The 19,816-nt window shown below is 37.8% G+C and overlaps 1 protein-coding gene across 1 annotated transcript in view; it reads right to left on the bottom strand.

The window, feature by feature from the left end:
* Positions 1 to 353: 353 nt before the first annotated feature.
* LOC101640029 (adenylosuccinate synthetase isozyme 2-like) overlaps positions 354 to 19,816 on the bottom strand; it is a 31,769-nt gene continuing 12,306 nt past the window's right edge. The window contains exon 2 of the mRNA XM_004700764.2: positions 354 to 1,015. Coding sequence (XP_004700821.1) covers positions 380 to 1,015 — 636 coding nt within the window. The 3' untranslated portion in view covers positions 354 to 379. The remainder of the gene's footprint in view (positions 1,016 to 19,816) is intronic.

Below are 19,816 nucleotides of genomic sequence, written 5' to 3'. Positions count from 1 at the left end.
CTGTTGGACACAGGGTCACTCTGAGTCAAAACTAACCAGATAGCACCTTTTACATTATCATAACGTTACATCTTTAGTCTCCTTTCATTTATAAACTATTATTTTTCCATTGCTATGAAAACAAATGTTGACATGAACATTCTTTAATATGATTTTTATGAACAGTTGTCTCTGGAAGAACCCTTTTTTTTATCACTTCAGTGTCTTTATTCTTGAATTTGCAGGCCATAAATGAAATGTTTACCAAAGTTTCCCACCCCCCCTCTCAAGGAGTGTTTCTTTCTTTTTTTTTTTTTTAAACATTTTAGTAGGGGCTCATACAACTGTTACCGCAATCCATACACACATCAAGGAGTGTTTCTTGTGTCACTGAGAATCCTTAAAAGAGTTGAATCATAGACTCTCTGCATTTACCTACACCAATCCACTTAACTGGAATTTGAAACTCATCCTCAATAAAGCGAACATAATTTTGTGCATTAACAGGTAGCTCTTTAAATGTCCTTGCATTTGATATGTCCGTGTTCCATCCTGGGAGAGTCTTATACTGAATTTCAACTTTATTTAAGACTTCTTGGTTTGCTGGGAAATGAGGTATGATTTCACCATCTAACTTGTAAGCAACTCCAACTTTGATTTCTGTAAACATGTCCAAAATATCCAACTTGGTAAGTGCCAACACAGTGAAGCCATTAATCATGTGAGCATATTTAAGCAAAACAAGGTCCAGCCAGCCACATCTTCTCTTCCTTCCTGTAGTTGCACCAAACTCTCTACCCCTTGTTTGAAGTAATTCTCCAATTTCATTGTCTTGCTCTCTAGAAAAGGCACCAATCCCAACTCTCGTGGTGTATGTTTTCAGAACACTGTACACTTCTCCCACGTTTTGAGGCGGCATACCCAAGCCGGTGCAAACACCCCCAACAGTACAGTTTGAAGATGTTACAAAAGGATAAGAGACAATTTTTTTCTTCACCTCTTCTACGTCATCAAATTGCTGTCCTATCGTGCCCCTCTACATTCATGGAAACAAAAAGAAGTTGCATGGAACAAAGTCAGGTTAGAAGCGGGCATGGGGCAAGAGAGGCATGCTATTTTTTGCCAAAATCTGGAGCACTGAGAGGGCTATGTGAGCAGGTATATTGTCATGGTGCCAAAACCAGTCCCCTGACTGCCACAAATCAGACATTTTTTTGTTGCAGTTACAACGTCTTTTTGGAACCTCTAAATAGAAAGCTTAATTAAGAGTCTGACTTGGTGGAACAAACTCCAAATGCACCATGAGTCGACATTTTCATCGATTCGGGAAGTTGATGGACATCCAGAATGAAAATTAAATGTCATCAATTGACATTTAATTTTTTGAAACTAACAAACCATTCATGAACTTGAGTTTTTTCCATAGTGCTATCCTTGTAAGCTGTGTTCAACATCACAACAGTTTCTGCAGTATTTTTCCCAAGCAGAAAACAAAATTCACAGCCATATACTGTTCTCTTATATTGGCCACCACAAAAAAACAATGTTTTAGTGAAACTGTTATTAAGAAAAAATTCACTGAGACCAGAGAGAACCTTTCCAGGTGATACCACTGGATGCACTAACTCAGAGCAAGTCGCTCAATGATCAGCTCATGGGAATAAAGCCTATTTCACAAGCTCCACCGAGAGGAGCTATTTTCCAGTTTCGGGGGTGTACACCCTCGTATTGCTCTTATATTTAATCTAGTCACTCTAGGTTTTAGGCACATCAAAAATTTTTAATAATAGAACCTGTTTTATTGCTCCTGGAACTAGAATCTCTAGTAATTACATTAATGAATATGCTCTGGTTGAATAAAATCTGCTTGGCACTAATCTTGGTCAAATGCATTTGATTTAAAAACTCCTAATAGATTAAGATGAGGAAGGAGTGGTTCTTTCAAATTTGTCCCACATCATAGAGCTTATGGCTTATGTGTATCCTGCTTGATGGTCACAATATTCACTTGAACTGAAGAGGTTTTCTCTTATTTAATTATAAAAACTGGTATTGAAAGGTTGAGAGACTTACTAGGAGATACCCATTATTGAAATGAACTAACTAGATAAAAAATTAATCATTTCTTAGGTCTAACCATGGACCTAGTATGATTCCTTTTCTTCTAACTGCAGGCGCTAGCACTGTAGAATCATATGGCTTTCATCTTGCCTTTGTCCAAATATATAATTCTCATGGACTATCCCTTAAAGTTCTCTTCTTATGTATAAGTATGGGTGTGTTTGTACACTTGACAATGTAATTGAAGCTCTTATAGAAAAAATTAGCTCTCCATTGGGTATTGAAAGTATAATCAGAAAAAAGCACTAGGATGGTTTCTTTTAAAGAAATATATAAATATAAAACCATTTACTTAACATGCATTAAAATGATCTGTGAGTTTAATAAACTTCATATGTAAAACTCCTTTACTTCTTTGGGTTAAAAATACCACTTCTTTATATAACTTTGTATTAGTCTTCCTAAGCAAGATTGTACATCTATAAATATTTTCTTTTCTTCATAAAATCACATTGCATTAATAAAAATGACCCAAGGCTGGCTGTCTACACAAGTGCCATATCCTTTCAACCAAAGTTACTATTAAAACCTAAAGACAACATGAGACCAAAATCAATATACTTAATATACTCATATATATTGTTGTGCTCCATCTGGTCAATCCTCACTAGTAACTACCCTACAGCCAAGCGTAGAACTGCCCATAGGGTTTTCCCAGGCTGGAATCTTTATGGGAGCAGATTGCCAGGCCTTTTCTGCTATGGAACAGCTGGGAACCATACACCTTTGTCCCATCAAGGCTCCATTATAGATATTAAAATACTCTCCCCTCATCTTATAGCTCAGAATGCTTGGTTTAGAAATCGTTGATCCCCATCATTATGGTTTATTATATCTTTCTCTCTGGTTGTTATTTACCTGGAGGTCTTTGTGAATCTTGCGTCCTGTTTTCCCAACCCAGATGCTTTATGTCTGCTCTCTTGCCACTTGGAAACATAAGACCTTCATGGCTGTGAAGGAAAGATTAAAAATGGATGGTATTGCTTTCTTCTTTGTATTTGTTTGTCAATTAAAGAAAAATCACCCATCTTGTCTTCTATGCCAGCATTGCATACTCTGCTGCTACCTTCCCATCGCATTAATGCATTCCATCCCATTCAGGCACTCTGGTCCAAACATGGGTAGTGATAAAGTTTATTACTACCACTTTAATTCTTTTGTGTGTTACTGGAATTTTTCTTCTTAATTTCACAGTCCAGTACTTCTTTTGGATTGAGTATTGGTAAATTTTCTCTCCAGCTTATCTTCCAAATTATAAAAATAAATACTTTCCATCCACAATAATTCCATATAACGGCCAATAATTCTCATTTGACATCTGATGACAGAGTCTGCTCTTCACTGCTTGGTAGATTCATTCACATGTACAAGCACCTAATAATGGATGACTGAGGCAAGGCGCTACGGAGTAGGTTGATATTCAAATTTCTATTTCCACTTTTCAGCTCTGGGAAGCAAAGTAGATTTTATTTTTAAATTAAGAGTGTTATATAGCTAAGTCATTAGAAAATTAATTCACCTAAATTATTGGCTGAGAATAGTGACATTGACCATGAGGTCAGGAGTTCTAAGTTATTATACTTAATTGCAGATTATTTCAAATTCTTTGGTTACTTCATTATATCATGCTTGAGTATCATCTGTCAGTAACAATGCTAGAATTTCTTCCTTACAAGGTTCATGTGGTGAATCTATTAGGCTTTAAAAGTTCACTCGTAAGGGTTATTATTGTCATTTACAATAATGTGGCTGTCCCAAAAATATAACACTCACCCTTCTAACATGTACAAATAAAACAGACTGCTCTGTATTTTTTTTAAATTCATCTGTGCTTCCTTGAGTGTCTCTATTCTGTTTGAAGGTGATTGGAAAATGGAAGTGAGTACAGCGAAGAGCAAACTAGAAAGAAATTCTAAACAAGTTAATCAATGGCATTTATCTCTCAACCTTTCAACGGTCCCTTAGAGACGACACTTTCTCTTTCTGAGATAGTTTGTATATTGCACTACTTCCTCTTCCCATGCGGTTTCAGGGTCATGTTCAGTAATTCAAGTTGCCTTAAAGAGAAAATAATACATCAGATATCTGGTCGGGAAGAGAATATGTCTGCAGTCTGTGAAAATGTTAGGCTGCAATGCAATGGGGTTTTAGGTTGTAAAGAGAATTAAATCAACAAACCTTGAAATGGAGGGATTTTACTAGATTCACTAAGTAATCATCAAGGCAGGATATTCCTGTCAGCATAAAGTACAGTTACAAAGATTCCACCCACCCGTGTTGGCTTTGGAGACTGAACATGCCCATGAGCCACGGAGACTGGGAGACTGTGGCTGGAGTAAAAGGAAATAGATTTGACTTTGTTCCTTCAGAAGTAATGCAGCCCAATTGAAAACTTGATTGTAGCTTAATAAGAACCATTGTAGACTTCTAATATTTGAAACTATAAGATTATAAATGTGTACTCTTTCAAGTCACAAATTTGTAGTAATTTTTTACAGCATCAATGGAAAACTAATATAATATCCTTGTCATATTTTGTTGATCCTTGCTACTCCCTATGGTGCCATAATCTAGTCTGGACCGATGACCACTGAGGTAGAATTCGCTCTCTCCAGCTCCGCCAGGGCTCACTCATTTTTATCACTGGAGGCTGTAGCCTCTACTATTTCTTTCTGACACAACGTCTCTGAACTGCTACTTTTATGTCCTGATGATTCTCTGGCCAGCTCATAACTTCTGTCTTATTAAAGTATGACAGATGTCTGTACCATGCAAACCATGGAGATATAAGAAGGATGCCTCATACCTATCGTTCTGAATAACTCTTTTAGCTGTACTAAGATATCCAACCCCCAAGTTTGGGCAGTGCTAACTTACAAAATAGTTTTCTCCCAGAATTTCAAGGGCAAAACTTAGAAGCATTTACTTTATCCTGTCTATCAACCTACCTAGCATGCTTAGGAAGGTCAAACTACTCGATTCTAACCATACCACCTTTCTTATTTTCATAATTATCTAAACCCAAGAAAGTACCCCATTCGCAAAATTTTCTTTTAACTGTATCTTAGAGTAACTATATTCTTATTTATAATAAAATCTTGTGAGTAAATGCGGATTTAATTAAAGAAATTAAATTGATTTTAAAAGATCTATCCTGATTTTTGATATTATGATTTTGATAAAAACTCAAGAATTTATATTCCAGTTGGCAGAATTCTACCCCCTATTTCCCTTTGCCTTTATGATGCTCATTTTGAATCCTTTGTTAAACAAATGGATGCCTCTGCAGTATTATTGGTGGAGACCAAATACAATAAAAATAAATAATATAAGCTTCTAGAAATCATCCTCAGTATGTCAAAAAAGATAGATGGTATGTGTGTGCAACTTATTAAAAATCAAGTAGACATAAATGTGAAAATAGTGATGGAGGATATTTAATTCCTATTCTTTAATAGGCTTAAAATGTGAATTAGTGATTAAAATTATTAGTAGTATTTAATTAGATTAAATAACATGCTCCACTTTAAATGAGGAAACAGCATTAAAATTTGGGTTCTAAATATAGTATTTATTACATTAGAACATTGATAGATACATTTTTTAAGATGCTTGATTAAATTCAATTTGTGGAATGATGAACTAATGGGAGCCATAAGGAATCAAAATACATCCCGCTGAGTCTCTGAGATATCATGTAAAAGCATGCTAAGAAAACATGCTATTATTCCTCAAATATGGAGGGTATTTCTAAGTACAGCATGTCCCCAATTTATGAAATAGTCAAATTTCTAGGAAACATACATGTGGCTGTTCTTTATTAATTTAAGTTTTGTAAATTTGTTCATTCACCATAAATACCATGTGGAAAATTTTAGCCTATGATTTGCTTCTGTTATAATTCTCATGATACCTCTGCAAAGATCAGATTTATAAAGGTAATGAAAGTAATAAAATGATCACAAAAGACATTTAAATGAGAACTAAAAACAAATTTGTATTTGGCATGTCAAAACTGACAACAGAGTAAGTAGTTCTCAGAAGGGAGCCTCAGTTTGAGGATGGGGACACTGTAGTAAGTTAGGGACTTTCTGGAGATGGAAGCTTGCTCTCACCTATTATATTTTCCCAGTTACAGTTTTTGATATCTGTCATAATTTTTTGAAGTTGCCAATGCCTTCACATTATTTGATTTATTTTTGGTTTTTAAAATTTAGTGTGTTTATATTTAGCCACTCTACTGACACATGATTTACATATCATGCATCTTAACAGTTCCACCATATTCATGAGAGTTGTGTTACCATCAGCACCATCAATTCCAGGACACTTCGTCCTTGTACTCATTGTTAGCAACCTATTTCCTGACAGTTTCTTCCATTATGTCCTTTTCAACCTAATGATCCAGTTTGTTGTCTGTATGTAGGTTTTATACACAGAACATCATACAAAATCAAGACAGAATACAACCATCCCCCAAACAATGTCACAATAGAACAAATAAAACATTCAATCAGTAAAAAGCAGAAAATATTTAAAAATTGGGGCAAAAATGCATTGATTCAAGAATGAGATGAATGACAAGGTGTTTTATTTTGATATAACTACAGTTTCCATAATCCACCCTGCAATGTATTCTGTCTGATAACAAGACCTTTCCCATCTCCAGGCCTTACTCGAGGGGATTCGCCAGCGGCTTAATCAGTGTGGGGATCCTGAAAATGGGTTTTGAGCTTGCATACACAGCCTTCTGTAAAATGGGTTTTCAGAATTTAACCTTTAATACCATTCCCTCCTCCAGGTTTGGATTTTATGATATACAATTCTTAGACCACACATGCTGGTGTGCTGCTTCTGTGAGGACTAAGCTGACACCTCATTTAGACTGCTGCATATTTGAAGACAAATCTTTAGGACCCACACACTATCCTTCCTGATAGCTGGACACCACTTACTTTCTCACCACACTTTGCTATAGCACCCTTATCTTCAGTGATAGGGGTAACTACTTTGCAAGGTTGGATAATTTATATACTTTTACTCCCACTTTAAAATCTCTCTATTTTATCCTCTAGAAGAAATAGATCTTTCTTGAAAAATATAAATCAAAGACATGTAACTTGGTAGAGAGCGTATATGACAATGACTGTTCAATCTCAAAAGCATTAAATTGCTATCTATGGGCAACCACTACTTAGTTCACGTAGCTATATAAAAAGCAAAAGAAATAGAAAATTATTGGCTGGTCTCAGAATTGTCCTGAATTCATATTTCACATGATCTCCCAAGATGATATTAAATACATCTATAACTTCTATTATAAATTCTCAACTTTTAGCCGTTTTCTATTTCTTGGCCTTCAAATCCATGATTAAATGACTATAATATATCTCCACCTTTCATTTCAAATTTGATACATCCAAATCAGCGCCAATGTTCTTATTCATTTTTACTCTTATATTTGCTAGGAATTATTGTGTATGTATCTCAGTTAATACTTGCTATTTCCCTAAGCATTCAAAGTTGAATCCACAGTATCATTGTAGCAGTGTCCTGATGCTCATAATGGATGAAAAAGCCCAGCAATGAAAAAGCCCAAAAAGCCCAAGCAACATCAATTACCAGTCAGCCTTCTGGTGACTGCGGTTAAGTCAGTGACACTATCATAAGACTAGTCATCTCTCGGGGACCATGCAAATATGCAAAGTACAAAAGCTTAGGTGATTGCAATGCAACAGTAGGTAAATGATACAACCATTTTGCCTTCCGCTTTCTCATTTACTCTCCAGGTCAAGTAGGTTCCTACGATCTTCTGAGTCAGTGTTTCCACTCATTCATTCACAGGAGCCCTGATTGCACAGTAGTTCAAGTTCTTTCCTGGCTCAAAGCCACAGGCTTTGCGACATAGGAGAAAGAGTTGACAGCCTGAGTCTCTACAGATCTATAATTTTGGAAACCCTACGGGCCAGGTCCCTGTCCTACAGGAATGTCACTGGTTAGAATTGGCTCAAAAATAGATTGAGTTTGGTTTGGGTGGGTCATTTGGTATAAATCAAACCTCATATATAAATATGTGTTTCTCCTAGACTCTTGCTTTATAATGATAAATGGTATCTCTGTTGGGTGGCATTTCTCACTCTATTGCCTTTTTCACCTTAATTCAAGAGTAAGTAAAATGGAGCAGATGAAAATTCAAATTCTGCGTTTGAATTTCAACTCAGCTGTTTCGTATAGCTCTGTGATTTTGACCAAGTCATAGGACTCCACTTACCTGAATTCTTCTACCTGTAACATACTATCTGCCACATAAAGTAGTTTGTGGCACATAAAAGACACTTTGTGAACATTGTTATTAGGGATAAATTGAGTCATATAACATGAAACCAGTATATTCCAGGGAATGCATTTTGAATAAACTATTCTCCCAAAGAGTCAATGTACCAGTCACTGCTAAGACATACCGTTTTGGGGTCCTTGTTGTTGTTCTTAAGTATCATGGAGCTGGTGATGCTTCATAACAACCTCATGCACAGCAGGAGGAGACATTGCTCGGTCCTGCAGCATCCTCAGAAAGGTTCTTAGGGCCGAGCCCTTTGTTGCAGCCACTGTGTCCACCCAGCTCACTGAAGGTCTTTCTCTTGTTGCTGCCCCTCTGCTTTATCCGGCGTGCTGTCCTTCTCCAGGGACTGGTCTCGCATAACAATATGTCCAAAGTATGTAAGACTAAGGCTCCTAGCCTTGCCTCGAAGGAGCACTTTGTGACCTCTGGGGTCATAATGAGGAATCGTCTACTTTTGGTTGCTGTTGGAAAATTAGCAAACTATATTCAACTGCTACTATTGGAAAGAATTGATGCTCTGTGCTAAGAAGCAAACATTGTAGTAATAGAAATCTGGGACAATAAACAAACGAAGATTTTTTTTTTAATGAAAGAACAAACTTTTCTTCCACCCCAAGGCTTTCATTCTATCTCTATTAGGAGCCAGCTTGAGATGGAGAATGTATTTTACGGTCGGTGCATATATCATACAACAGACTGTGTTAGACTGGGTGGACTAGAGAAACAAATTCATAGACATACATATGTATATAAGAGAGAATTTTATATAAAGGATAATTGTACATTAAGAAAGCATCCCAACCCAATCCAGTCAAAGCCCATAAATCCGGTATTAGGCCTTATGTCTGATACCAATCTATAAAATCCTCTTCAGACTCAGGAAACACATGCAATGATGCCGAATGCAGAATGATCACAGACCAGTGGGTAGAACGTTTTTGGATCCAGTGGCATTGTAAGCATCTCAGTGCTGGCAGGGATTGCTACGTGGCTCCTCCAGTTCCCAGGGAAGGGGATCTATCAGCATCGTGCCATGTGTCATGTCAGTAAAGCATCTTCAAGGGAGTGATCACAGAGTCTCTCCTGCCTCCAAGGAGGAAAAAACAGATTTCCTAGAATTCTCAGGAGAAAACTATGTCCACACAGAGGCATAATTGGCTATTATCTGATTGACAGACTAGTCTCCACGCCTACACTCTTAATCCTGTCAAGTCTCAAACTGACACCAGGTTATGTAACTACCATACAGATTAGAGAATAATTGGTATGGAATTGAGATAAAATATTAATAACTTGCATTCAGTGTAAAGAAAACAACTCAACTATAATTGCTTTCTGTCATAAATATGAGATTGGGAAAATATATAAACCAAATAAAAAGTTAAAAACTGTTCAGGATTAACATGAAGACATTTAGAATAAAAAAAGTCGGTGTTCAAGTAAATAGGCTTATCGTAGTTAGACCAATGCTGGATAATTGGTGTGGAGCAGCTTATTGCTGTGATGCAATCACTCTGCGGCACTTGGCTTCTTATAGTCACCATTGCTGGTCATTTGTAACATGAAATATGCCAGTGATGAAGATCAAAGATTGTAGCCTTCAGTATTGGTTACAATTCAAAGAAAACCAAAATCCTCACATCTGGACCTATAGGTAACATCATCATAAAGAGAGGCAGAATAAAAGTCGACAAGGATTTCATCTTGTTTGGACCTACAATCACTGCTCAGGGAACCAGTATTTAAGAGATCAGAAAACCAGTTGCATTCAGTAAATTTGCTTCATCAGAAATCTTTAAAGTGTTGAAAACAAGGATGTTACTTTAAGACTAACTAAGGCACGCTGAACCCAAGCCACGGTATTTTCAGTCACCCATATATCTGTGAAAGTTGGACATTGAATAAGGAAGACGGAAGTGAAGTGATGCATTTGAATTATGCTGGCAAAGCAGATGCAAGGCACAGTGGATTTCTGAAAGGACAAACTTTTTTTGAGGATGCCAAACTGGAATTTTCCTTAGAAGCAAGGATGGTGAAACTTCATCTCCTGGACTTTGGCCATGTTATCAGGAGGGACTAACCCCTCTGAAAGAACACATACTTAGTAAAGTCGAGGACGCTGACAAAGAGAAAGGCCGGTGCACTGTGGGCCCAGGAAGAGTTGGGAAGGTGGCACTTCAAGGACAGAGAGGTGTTTCCCTCTGTTGGTCACAAGGCCACCGAACTGGAACTGACTCCAGGTCACCTAGCAACACCACTCTGAGGTTTTGTCGCTATGCTTATATTCTGAACCCACTGTAGTCTAGTGAACTGTTGTGATTCCTTAAATTGTGATTCTATAACTACAAAAAAATATGCTTCAAATAATGCTATCTGCAAGGAGTCTGAGTAAAGGCAGAGTTTTGAACTGTCCATGCGTCCGCACTCTCATTCAGAGGTCCTGAGACATTTCTTCGGCAGAGAAGAGAAAACCCCTCAGACACTGTTGATGCTGTCTGCTGGATTTTGCTGGCAGAAGTAGCTTAGGGTTTTCTTCCCCTCCCCTCCCAGAAAACTATACTTCTTAAAAATAATGAAGCACTTCGTAGTATCTAATTAAGTTAAAATTTTAAATCCCTGTCAAAATGCTTCCGGGTGCTTTAACGTCTCCAAGATTCTGGAGTTTTGCCACTCATTTTGCTCTTGTGTTCTAGAATTAGTCTTACTCTGTCCTTTTTATCTTTTCAGGAGAAAGATGAGGCTTTCTACTCCCCAAAAGATTTACAACCTCTGAAATCCACAAGGGTCGGCTCTTGCCCTCTTCAGGATAGTGATGAGTCTGAATCACCTCCCCGCAGTGAGTTTTTAGAGGTTTTCTTGTTTGCGATCCTTCTCACAGTCTGAATGGCATGAAAAATAGATTACATGATTAGTGACAATTCAGGTGATCTCCTTGGGTTTTCAGTTCTTATCAATTTAGTAAACGAATTGGTGATCAATAATTATTGTGACATCTAGTTTTCAATAACGTCCAATGCATCTCCAGAAGATATGCTTCCAGGAAAATAGAGAGATGTTGGTACTTCTGATTGATCCTGAAGACACTGAGATGGCCAACCTAAGACATAGGTGGCAGGAATTCCACCTCACTGCTGCTTTGGAGACATTCATAACAGCACAGGTGAACCACAGAGGGTTGCTTGGCATGAAAGCAAATTTGAATAGATGCTGTGAGGGGGATAACACAGGGAGAAAAACTGAAACAAAGAAAGATATATTGGTCAAAAATGGGGGGAGGGGAGACAGCTGAAATACATAACAGTATTATAAAGCAAAATTAAATAGAGAAAATGCGCCAGCATAGGAGGCACATCAGTGCTAGGAGACGTGGGTTGCTCTTTGGGCTACTAATGTCAAGATCAGTGGTTCAAACTCATCAGTCAAGATTTACAGCCTCAGAAACACACAGGGGCATTTCTATTCTGTCCTATAGGCCACTATGAGCCAAGACGAACCCAATAGCAGTGAGGTTTGTGTATGTGATCATGAATTTATGCTGTCTTTCTGACTTCAGCTCTGTATCTCATTTTGGCATATACATAGTGTTATTGGTACTAGGCGCTGGCAAACAGGTTCCAACTCAGCCACCATATGCACAGAAGAACAAAACAATGCTTGGCCTTACACAAGCCTCATGATGGTTGTTATAGCTGGATCCATGGTTGCAGCACTGTGTTAATTCATATTCTTGAAGGCCTTCCTTTTGTTTTCTCTGACTTCTGTGATGTCCTATTCCAGAGACTAGTCGCTCCTGATAACACGTTCAAAGTACTTAAGATAAACAATATAAATGTAAATTGTACATTTATGAAAAATATCAATATTGCTTCTTAATTGAGGAGTTAATGAAAGGAAGTGCCTTTTATTAAAACTGTGGACAGTTCAGGGAGCCTTAATGGCACAGTGGTTTAAGCATTCAGCGGTTAACCACAGTCAGTGGTTGCAACCCACAAGCTATCCTATGGCAGGAAGATGAGGTGGTGTGCTCCCATGAAAATTTTTGGAAACCTTTTGTAAGGTCAATTTGAGTCAGAATCAACTCTATAGCAATATGTCAATTTTGGTTTGTATTTAAGGTGAAGTTTTATTCTACGTTATGAGTCTTCCTCAAAATGCCTTCAATTTTCAGATCAGGTTAAAACATGAATGCAACCTTTTAATCTTTGCCATGCAGAGTTCACAATAGTCATTGTTTTACATTAAAAAAATAAAGAATTTACATAAAATAAACAATACATATAATTAATAATTTTCTGAGCACATACAGATCTACATTTAAATGCAAATAACCCTGGTTATCATGCACTCTACACTTCAGAGGTATTATCTGTTCTACCTACCTTTACCATTGTTTCTCTACACTCAGGAAATATTATATCAAATAAAATATATTTCTTTTTTTTTTATAAAATATATTTCAAAGAATATTTGTTGTTTCTAATAAACCATCTTATGGATGGTAGCGTATGCTGGACCTGTCCAAAAAGCATTAACGTTATAATAAAAATGAAAATGAAAATACTAACAGAACTATAATATATAATCTCTATGGGCAAGGTATTATGTTAAATATTTTATAGCTCACAAAATCCTTTCGATAATCCTGGGAAGTCATTATTATCTTCATTTTACAGAGCAGAGCACTGAGACCTAGAGACTTCAAGTAGTTTCCAGAGATGCTTTCAATTCTCAACTGATCAACAATGATATATTTAGTGCTTATGAGAACCTAGGCATATCCCTGTGCATCTAATGGTGAAACAATAAATCCAACACCTGCCATCAAGAAGTATACATTTGTAGTATTTCTTACAGTCAGGAGTCTGGTGCAGAGTGCCTCACAGAAATATCTTTGCTGAAACATTGAATATTGAGATGATCATCATTATTCTTTTGGTGGTAATTACAGCAGTAATGTCAGGCTATTTAATTGTTCAGTTGGACGAAAACAAAAATGTGAATGATGAGAATGTTCAATAACTCGGCATTTCTAATATCCCTTGAAGAACATAGGCAAGGAAATACTCTAGTGAAGACAGGCATCGTAGAAAGCTAAGCTATTGGGTTCAGATCCTTGTTAGGACAGTTCATCAGTGCGTTCCCATCGAGCTTTATGTCACAGCGACCCGAGGCACAACACTGGCCGCCCTGTGCCACGTGTGAGCCTCCATTGTCGCCCCGGGGTCAGTCCATCTTGTAGAGGGCCTTCTGTTTTTGCTGCCTCTGCTTTCACAAGCTCGATACCCTTGCTCAGGGACAGGTCTCACGTGATAGCTTATCCCAAATATGTGAGCCAAAGTCTCGCCTGTCTTGCTTTTGAGGAGCACTCTGGATATACATCTGGATGTAACCACATAGATAAACAATTTCCGTTCAGACTGTCTTAGTCTTAGTACAGGTTCTATATAAGTTCGATTAAGTTTTCTGAAATATCTATTCCTTGCAATGTTATCCATAATTTGTTATAATCCAAACAATAGAATGTATTTACATGCTCAATAAAACATAGGTAAATATTTCCCTGTTATTATCTACTTTCAGTCAAGTTCCATCTGATGTCAGCAATGATATCCCTCCTTTCATGCCCTCTTTCTGATCTGGGTTCAATGTCTGGAAGATCCTTGTGAAAATACGCCTGTGACTCATTTGAATTACCTTCAGCAATATTTCACTCTCGATGATATCAATGATTCAATACTTTCTGTTTTCTTCTGGATTATCTTAATTAGACTGAGACAAGGGACATATCACTGGTGCAAAGATAGGGTGGGAGATTCTGCACAAACCTAAACCTGAGACCTCTTTCTTGTCTAATGTATGATGCTACCTCAGCACATCCAAGTGCACGATAAACCAATTCCATTCTGCTTTTTTATTGGAATTCTAGGTTATTGTCAAGATTTATGGAGCCCGGTGGCATACCGTTTTATATTTGTCTGCTAACTTCAAGGTCATCTGTTTGAACCCATCAGCTCCTCTGGAACACAGAGATAAGGGTATCTTTTCCTTTAAAGATTTTCAGACTCAGAAACCTAAAAGGGCAGTTCTACTCTGTCTGATCGAGTCACTGTGAGTCATAGTCTACCCTGTGGCAGTGGTTTGGATTATCAAGCCTTATATGAAATCCAAATTTGCCAATCCCAAAAGACCATCATTTAGAATTGCAACAAAAACCCTCACAGCACATATAATGAAACCCTCAAACCAAAGTGCAACAGATTTTATTTTAATTAACAATGCTGATTTTGTTTGCTTACCTTGACACTGCTTTTACTGCTATAATAATTGAGAGTATGAGTTCTAATGTGTCCTTTCCCCTTCTCCTCCTTTTTGGGCAAATGGCGGGATTATACTCCGTGGACCTCTTATGGGTGATTCAGATCCCATTACCAGTCTGGACAAAGAGTAGGAAAAGGAAATGAGGTGTATTATTTCTGCCTTTGGCTTAAGTATTTAATCGTTACTGTGAAACCCTCTAAAGTTCTCTCTCACTTCCCTCTGGCATACCAACTGAGGAGAGTATTTGTCTGAGTCTCAAAGTGGCGGCGATGAGCAGTTTCCCCTGCCAAGCCTTGCTTGTCATGTAATGTGAGGGACAAATAAACCTTTGTGCATTTTTTAAGGCCTTATGCTTTGGGATTATTACCAAACCATAGTGGAATTATTCTGAATAGTTCATACCCATTCCTAGGAACTTGCGCACATGGGGACACAGATGACTCCATTGATCCCACAGCGGGAGAGTCTCGAAGCTCCAGGCCCAGGCAGAGCTGTGACACCTTTGGCCACAAACAAGCGTGGAAACTAGGAAGTGATTGCTGCATAACTTGCTCTTGTGAATGTACTTCTCTCTGTCCATTTAGAGTTATTGCTTTTCATTGCACTGTGGTCATCTTCCCTTGGACAGAAATTTGACCATTGGTGATTTCTTTGTTTCACAAATCACGGTGTGAGTGAGTGAGAAAAACAACTGACACTTTCCCTGGCCCTACATTTTAAAAACCTAGAAAATAACTCCTTGGCTAGCCATGAATAATCTTTAACTACTGGTGGTTAGAACGGTGAGTTCACGGAAGATTCTGGCACAGCAGCTGTGTAACTGGAACAGAAGACAGACTCTTTCCAGGAGAGGAGGAGATAATAGATGAGTAGATAATTAATGCTAAAATACAGAATAAAAATAAACCATCAGACAAAAAAACACATACACGGATAAAGGTCAAAATACCAAAGCCACTTCTCTAAAGTGGATTCTGACTCATTAAAACCTATAGCGACAGAACATGGCTGTTCTTTAGGGTTTTGGAGTCTATAAATCTATATAGGACCAGGCGGCCTCACCTGTCTCCCTCAGAATATCTGGTGGATTTGAACTGCTGTTGTGGTTAGCAACACACTTACCCAATGTGCCTCCAGGTGTTCCAAACACTCGAAGCATGTCTGAAATGCATATGTAGAATCATAAAGGCACAGAAAAACTGATTTCCAAGAATTTAGAGTATACTTCCACTGGATTATATAATACTGCTGTATTCTATAGTGTGAGATAGATGAGTGGTATCTCCCCAACCCCAACCCCAACCCCAACAAGGGAATTTTTATGCCAAAGATATGTATTCAAATTTTTAAAAAGATAACCCATCACCTTCAATGTACTCTCCATTACACTTAATACATTTGTCAAATCTGTGATTCCATTCTTGGAAACATGTTTCAAACTCATCTGTTGGGATGGCTGACAAAACCAACCTTGTTTTATTCTTCACCTCCTCTTTGTCAACTAATCGCTGTCCTTGCATGGCCCTCTTCAGGCACAGAAACAAAAAAAGGTAGCACAGAGTGAAGTCAGCTGAGTAAGGTGTGTGGGACAAGAGAGGCGCGCTGTTTTTTGCCCAAAACTGGTGCACTGAGATGACTGTATGAGCAGGTGCATTGGGTGGCAAAACTAGTGCCTCCACTCCCCACCACCAAGCAGGCCTTTTTTGCTGCACACTGTTAGGCAATTTTTCAGAACCTCTAAATAAAAGCTTGATTAGCAGTCTGATCTGGCAGAACGAATTCCAAATGCAGTATCCCCCTCAAATAATCATAGTTTTTATCTGTTTCTGTTTCTTTTTAGGGGGTAGGGGGTAACCTCTCATATATCAAGTAAAGAAGGAGGCACTGAAAGAGAAAATATACTCTCTAGTTTAAAGGATGAATACTTGCGCATATTATTATTGTGTAAATATATTAGTTAACATTTTATATAATTTGAAAATATACGAAACAAATTAATTTCGTTCTACCTAGTATGAGTTATTTAGTTCTAACTGTGATAGAGTTTCCTAGTGCAGCTAAAGAAACCCCTGTATCCCACTGTTAGATCTGGGACTCATTATAGGGGGGGTGCAGGCTCTGGCGGCATTCATCCTCATGTGCATAGGATTGTCATAACTCAGAGATCATCTGGAAGGATCTAACAACAGCATTTTGCTAGTGTTTATCACACTGCAATATAAATGACTGGTTCCAATTAACTATTTTTCTTAAGGCTGTACATTTGCTAAATTTGAGACTAGCATCGTATTATGTTTCAGTATATATGTTACGAGTCTGGGAACATCAGGTAATTATGGAAATATATACTGTTCTGACACTCAGGAAGTATCAGTTTCACCTATGAAGCCCCGTTCATACCACCAATAAGGTGTCAGACACCCAAGCTCTTCCACTCTTTAGTGCAATCTGTATAGCTTCCACACTCAAGCTCTTTTCATTTCCACGCTCAGTCAAGCCACGAGCTGAATTTTAACTAGCAGGAAGAAGGAAAAGGAATGTAATGGGTGTATTATCTCCCTTTAAAACCACAACCTGGTATTTACACACACAGTTTGCATTTCTATGTCATTGACCAGTAATTAGATTTATGGAGAAGGAGTCTTGATGGCTAATCTCAAGGTCAACAGCTGGAAACCACCAGCAGATAGGTGGGAGAAAGAGGAAGCCTTTTATTCCCATAAAATATTAGATTTTCAGAAAAACCAGGGGCAGTTCTACCCTGTCCTTTAGGAGTGCTGTGAGCTGGACTCCATAGTATTTCATCACGACTAAAAGATGAAAATGAACCGGGCTAGCATCTGAGTGGAAGGAGGGTTGTTTGGGGATTTGAAGGTTCAGAGTATAACCACTCCTACGACAATCCTTTCTCCCCATGGGTGTCTTTTTCTGATGTGTACAATTGGACTCTAGTGCCACTTACTTGTGGTTAACTGCCATGATACTAGAATGTTTTCCACAACTTGGATTTGAGAAAGCCAGTTATGTAAAACTACAGAGTGTGAGACAGAAGATGAGAACATGTGCTTCACAGTGAAATGTAGGTCAAGCGATGTTAATAGGTTTTCTCCTTTCAGTAAACATTTAAGTGTTTTGAGAATCTCCAACTGGGAGATTATTGTATGCAAACGTTTGCCTTGCAGGGCAAAGATTTCCTTGTAAGGTATCTTGCTAGGCATTGTTATTAAATATTGATTTAGTGCCTTGCTTCTGAAACTTGTCTAAAGAGAAAATACATGGTCCTATTCACTCTTCAATTTTACCAAATTCAGCTTCTCAAGAAGAAGAAACTGACAACTTTTGTTTTGAACCAGCAACCCTAAGCACTCTTATCATTGAGACACTTGTGGAAACACTGAGTTATAGACATGTCTTTCACTAGAAATATACACCAAAGTCACTTGGGAAGATTTTTAAAGCATGCACATTCCCTGGATTTCTCCCAAATTTATGAATTAGAGAAAAGTTACAAACTGTTACAAAGTTTTACAGCCGTTTCTCACGCTAACTCCCAATTAAAAGTCATTGTTTCAGACCCCACCCTCTTATTCTCCATGTACTGCTATTCAGTCTTGCAGGAGTGGCTCCACATTTCCTCCCCTCAGCCTGTTCCTTATTTGGTAGCCCGGGGTCTTCTTAGCTTTCGTTCTTCTAGGCTAAAGAAGGGATGAAAAACTGACCCTGGGACATGCTTTATCTCCAGGCTGAGCTAATAATAGAAATGGAAAGGCTTCAGTTCAAGAAATACAGATAAAGCGATACAAATACAATAAAAATAAAGATTAAATATCTGAGAATAATGAAAGACTAATTGCTTAAGCATGAGATATTTTTATAGCTCATATGCTTTTAAATGCATACAGTTGGCATGAACAGGGTGGCCCATTTTAAAAGAGTAACTGAATTAAGCAGATTCCCTTGTGTAAAAGGCTGTTTGCTAGATCTGCTTTCCAGATGTTCCCACGGCAATGTGTTCTTAATGGGAAACCCAACCATAAAAACACCTGAAGAGTGTCCAGCTCCTCCATCCACAACCCACCTTTTTCTCCTACAGAAAGGGAGGGAGGGGAATTGGACGGGTTTTAAACACACGCAGAGATGATCTTACTTCACAGGAGATGCAAAGTGACAAAAACATGTTTAGTTCAAGATTCGTTTTAATATAAAGGACTTTATTCATGTCTGGGAAAAACACAATAATAGATCCTTTCTGCAGGGTTTGAAAATATTCTCCAGCTATACTTGAAGCATTTCTTTTCACTATTAAAATTTCTATATAACCTGGCTAACAACCCAAGAGTAAGAGTCATTATGGCATAGCACTACACAGCTCAAGTTTTTGAGTCAAACAATCCAGGTTCCAATCCTGCCCCACCATTTATCAGTTGGACAGATTCAACTCCATTATTGAGCCCCTCTGCCTGATTAACAACTGTTAAAATAGGGCTCATAATAGATAGCAGTTATCTTACAAAGTGTTTGTGTAGATTAAGTGGGTTTACATGTACAGAACAGACAGTTTCTGTTACGCAGCGGATGCTTATTAATATTAAGTGAGGAAAAGTAGATAACTAAATTGAATTTTTTTTCCAGATTAAGAGAAAATACATCCTAATTATTCCATGTTTGATATTGTTTTTTTCTGTGGAGATTAAAAGCTTGTTCACAAAAACTTCTTTGAACCAAAGAGGGAAGGAATTAAAAATAATGAACTCCATCACTCCCATGTGCTGTTTGATTCACCAATGGAAATTCTTGCTTATTAATTGACTGAAATATATTAGATAGATTAAAAACCCACTAATTTGTTTATATAGTGTACTTATTTTTTTAATCAATTTATTAGGGCTCATAAAATTCATCACAATACATAGATCAATTGTGTAGAGCACATCTATACATTTGTGGCCCTCATCATTCCCAAAATTCGCTTGCCTCTTCGGTTCCCGGAATCAGCTCATTTTTCTTTTTCCCTCCCCTCCCCCTCCCTTCCTCTGCCCCCCTCCCCCATGCACCCTT

The sequence above is a fragment of the Echinops telfairi genome, unplaced genomic scaffold (genome assembly GCF_000313985.2).
Source record: "Echinops telfairi isolate 266 unplaced genomic scaffold, ASM31398v2 ScPeMD7_2;HRSCAF=8, whole genome shotgun sequence".
Lineage (NCBI taxonomy): Eukaryota > Metazoa > Chordata > Mammalia > Afrosoricida > Tenrecidae > Echinops > Echinops telfairi.
The sequence above is the reverse complement of the archived record's forward strand: the minus strand, read 5'-3'. Positions and strand labels throughout refer to the sequence as shown.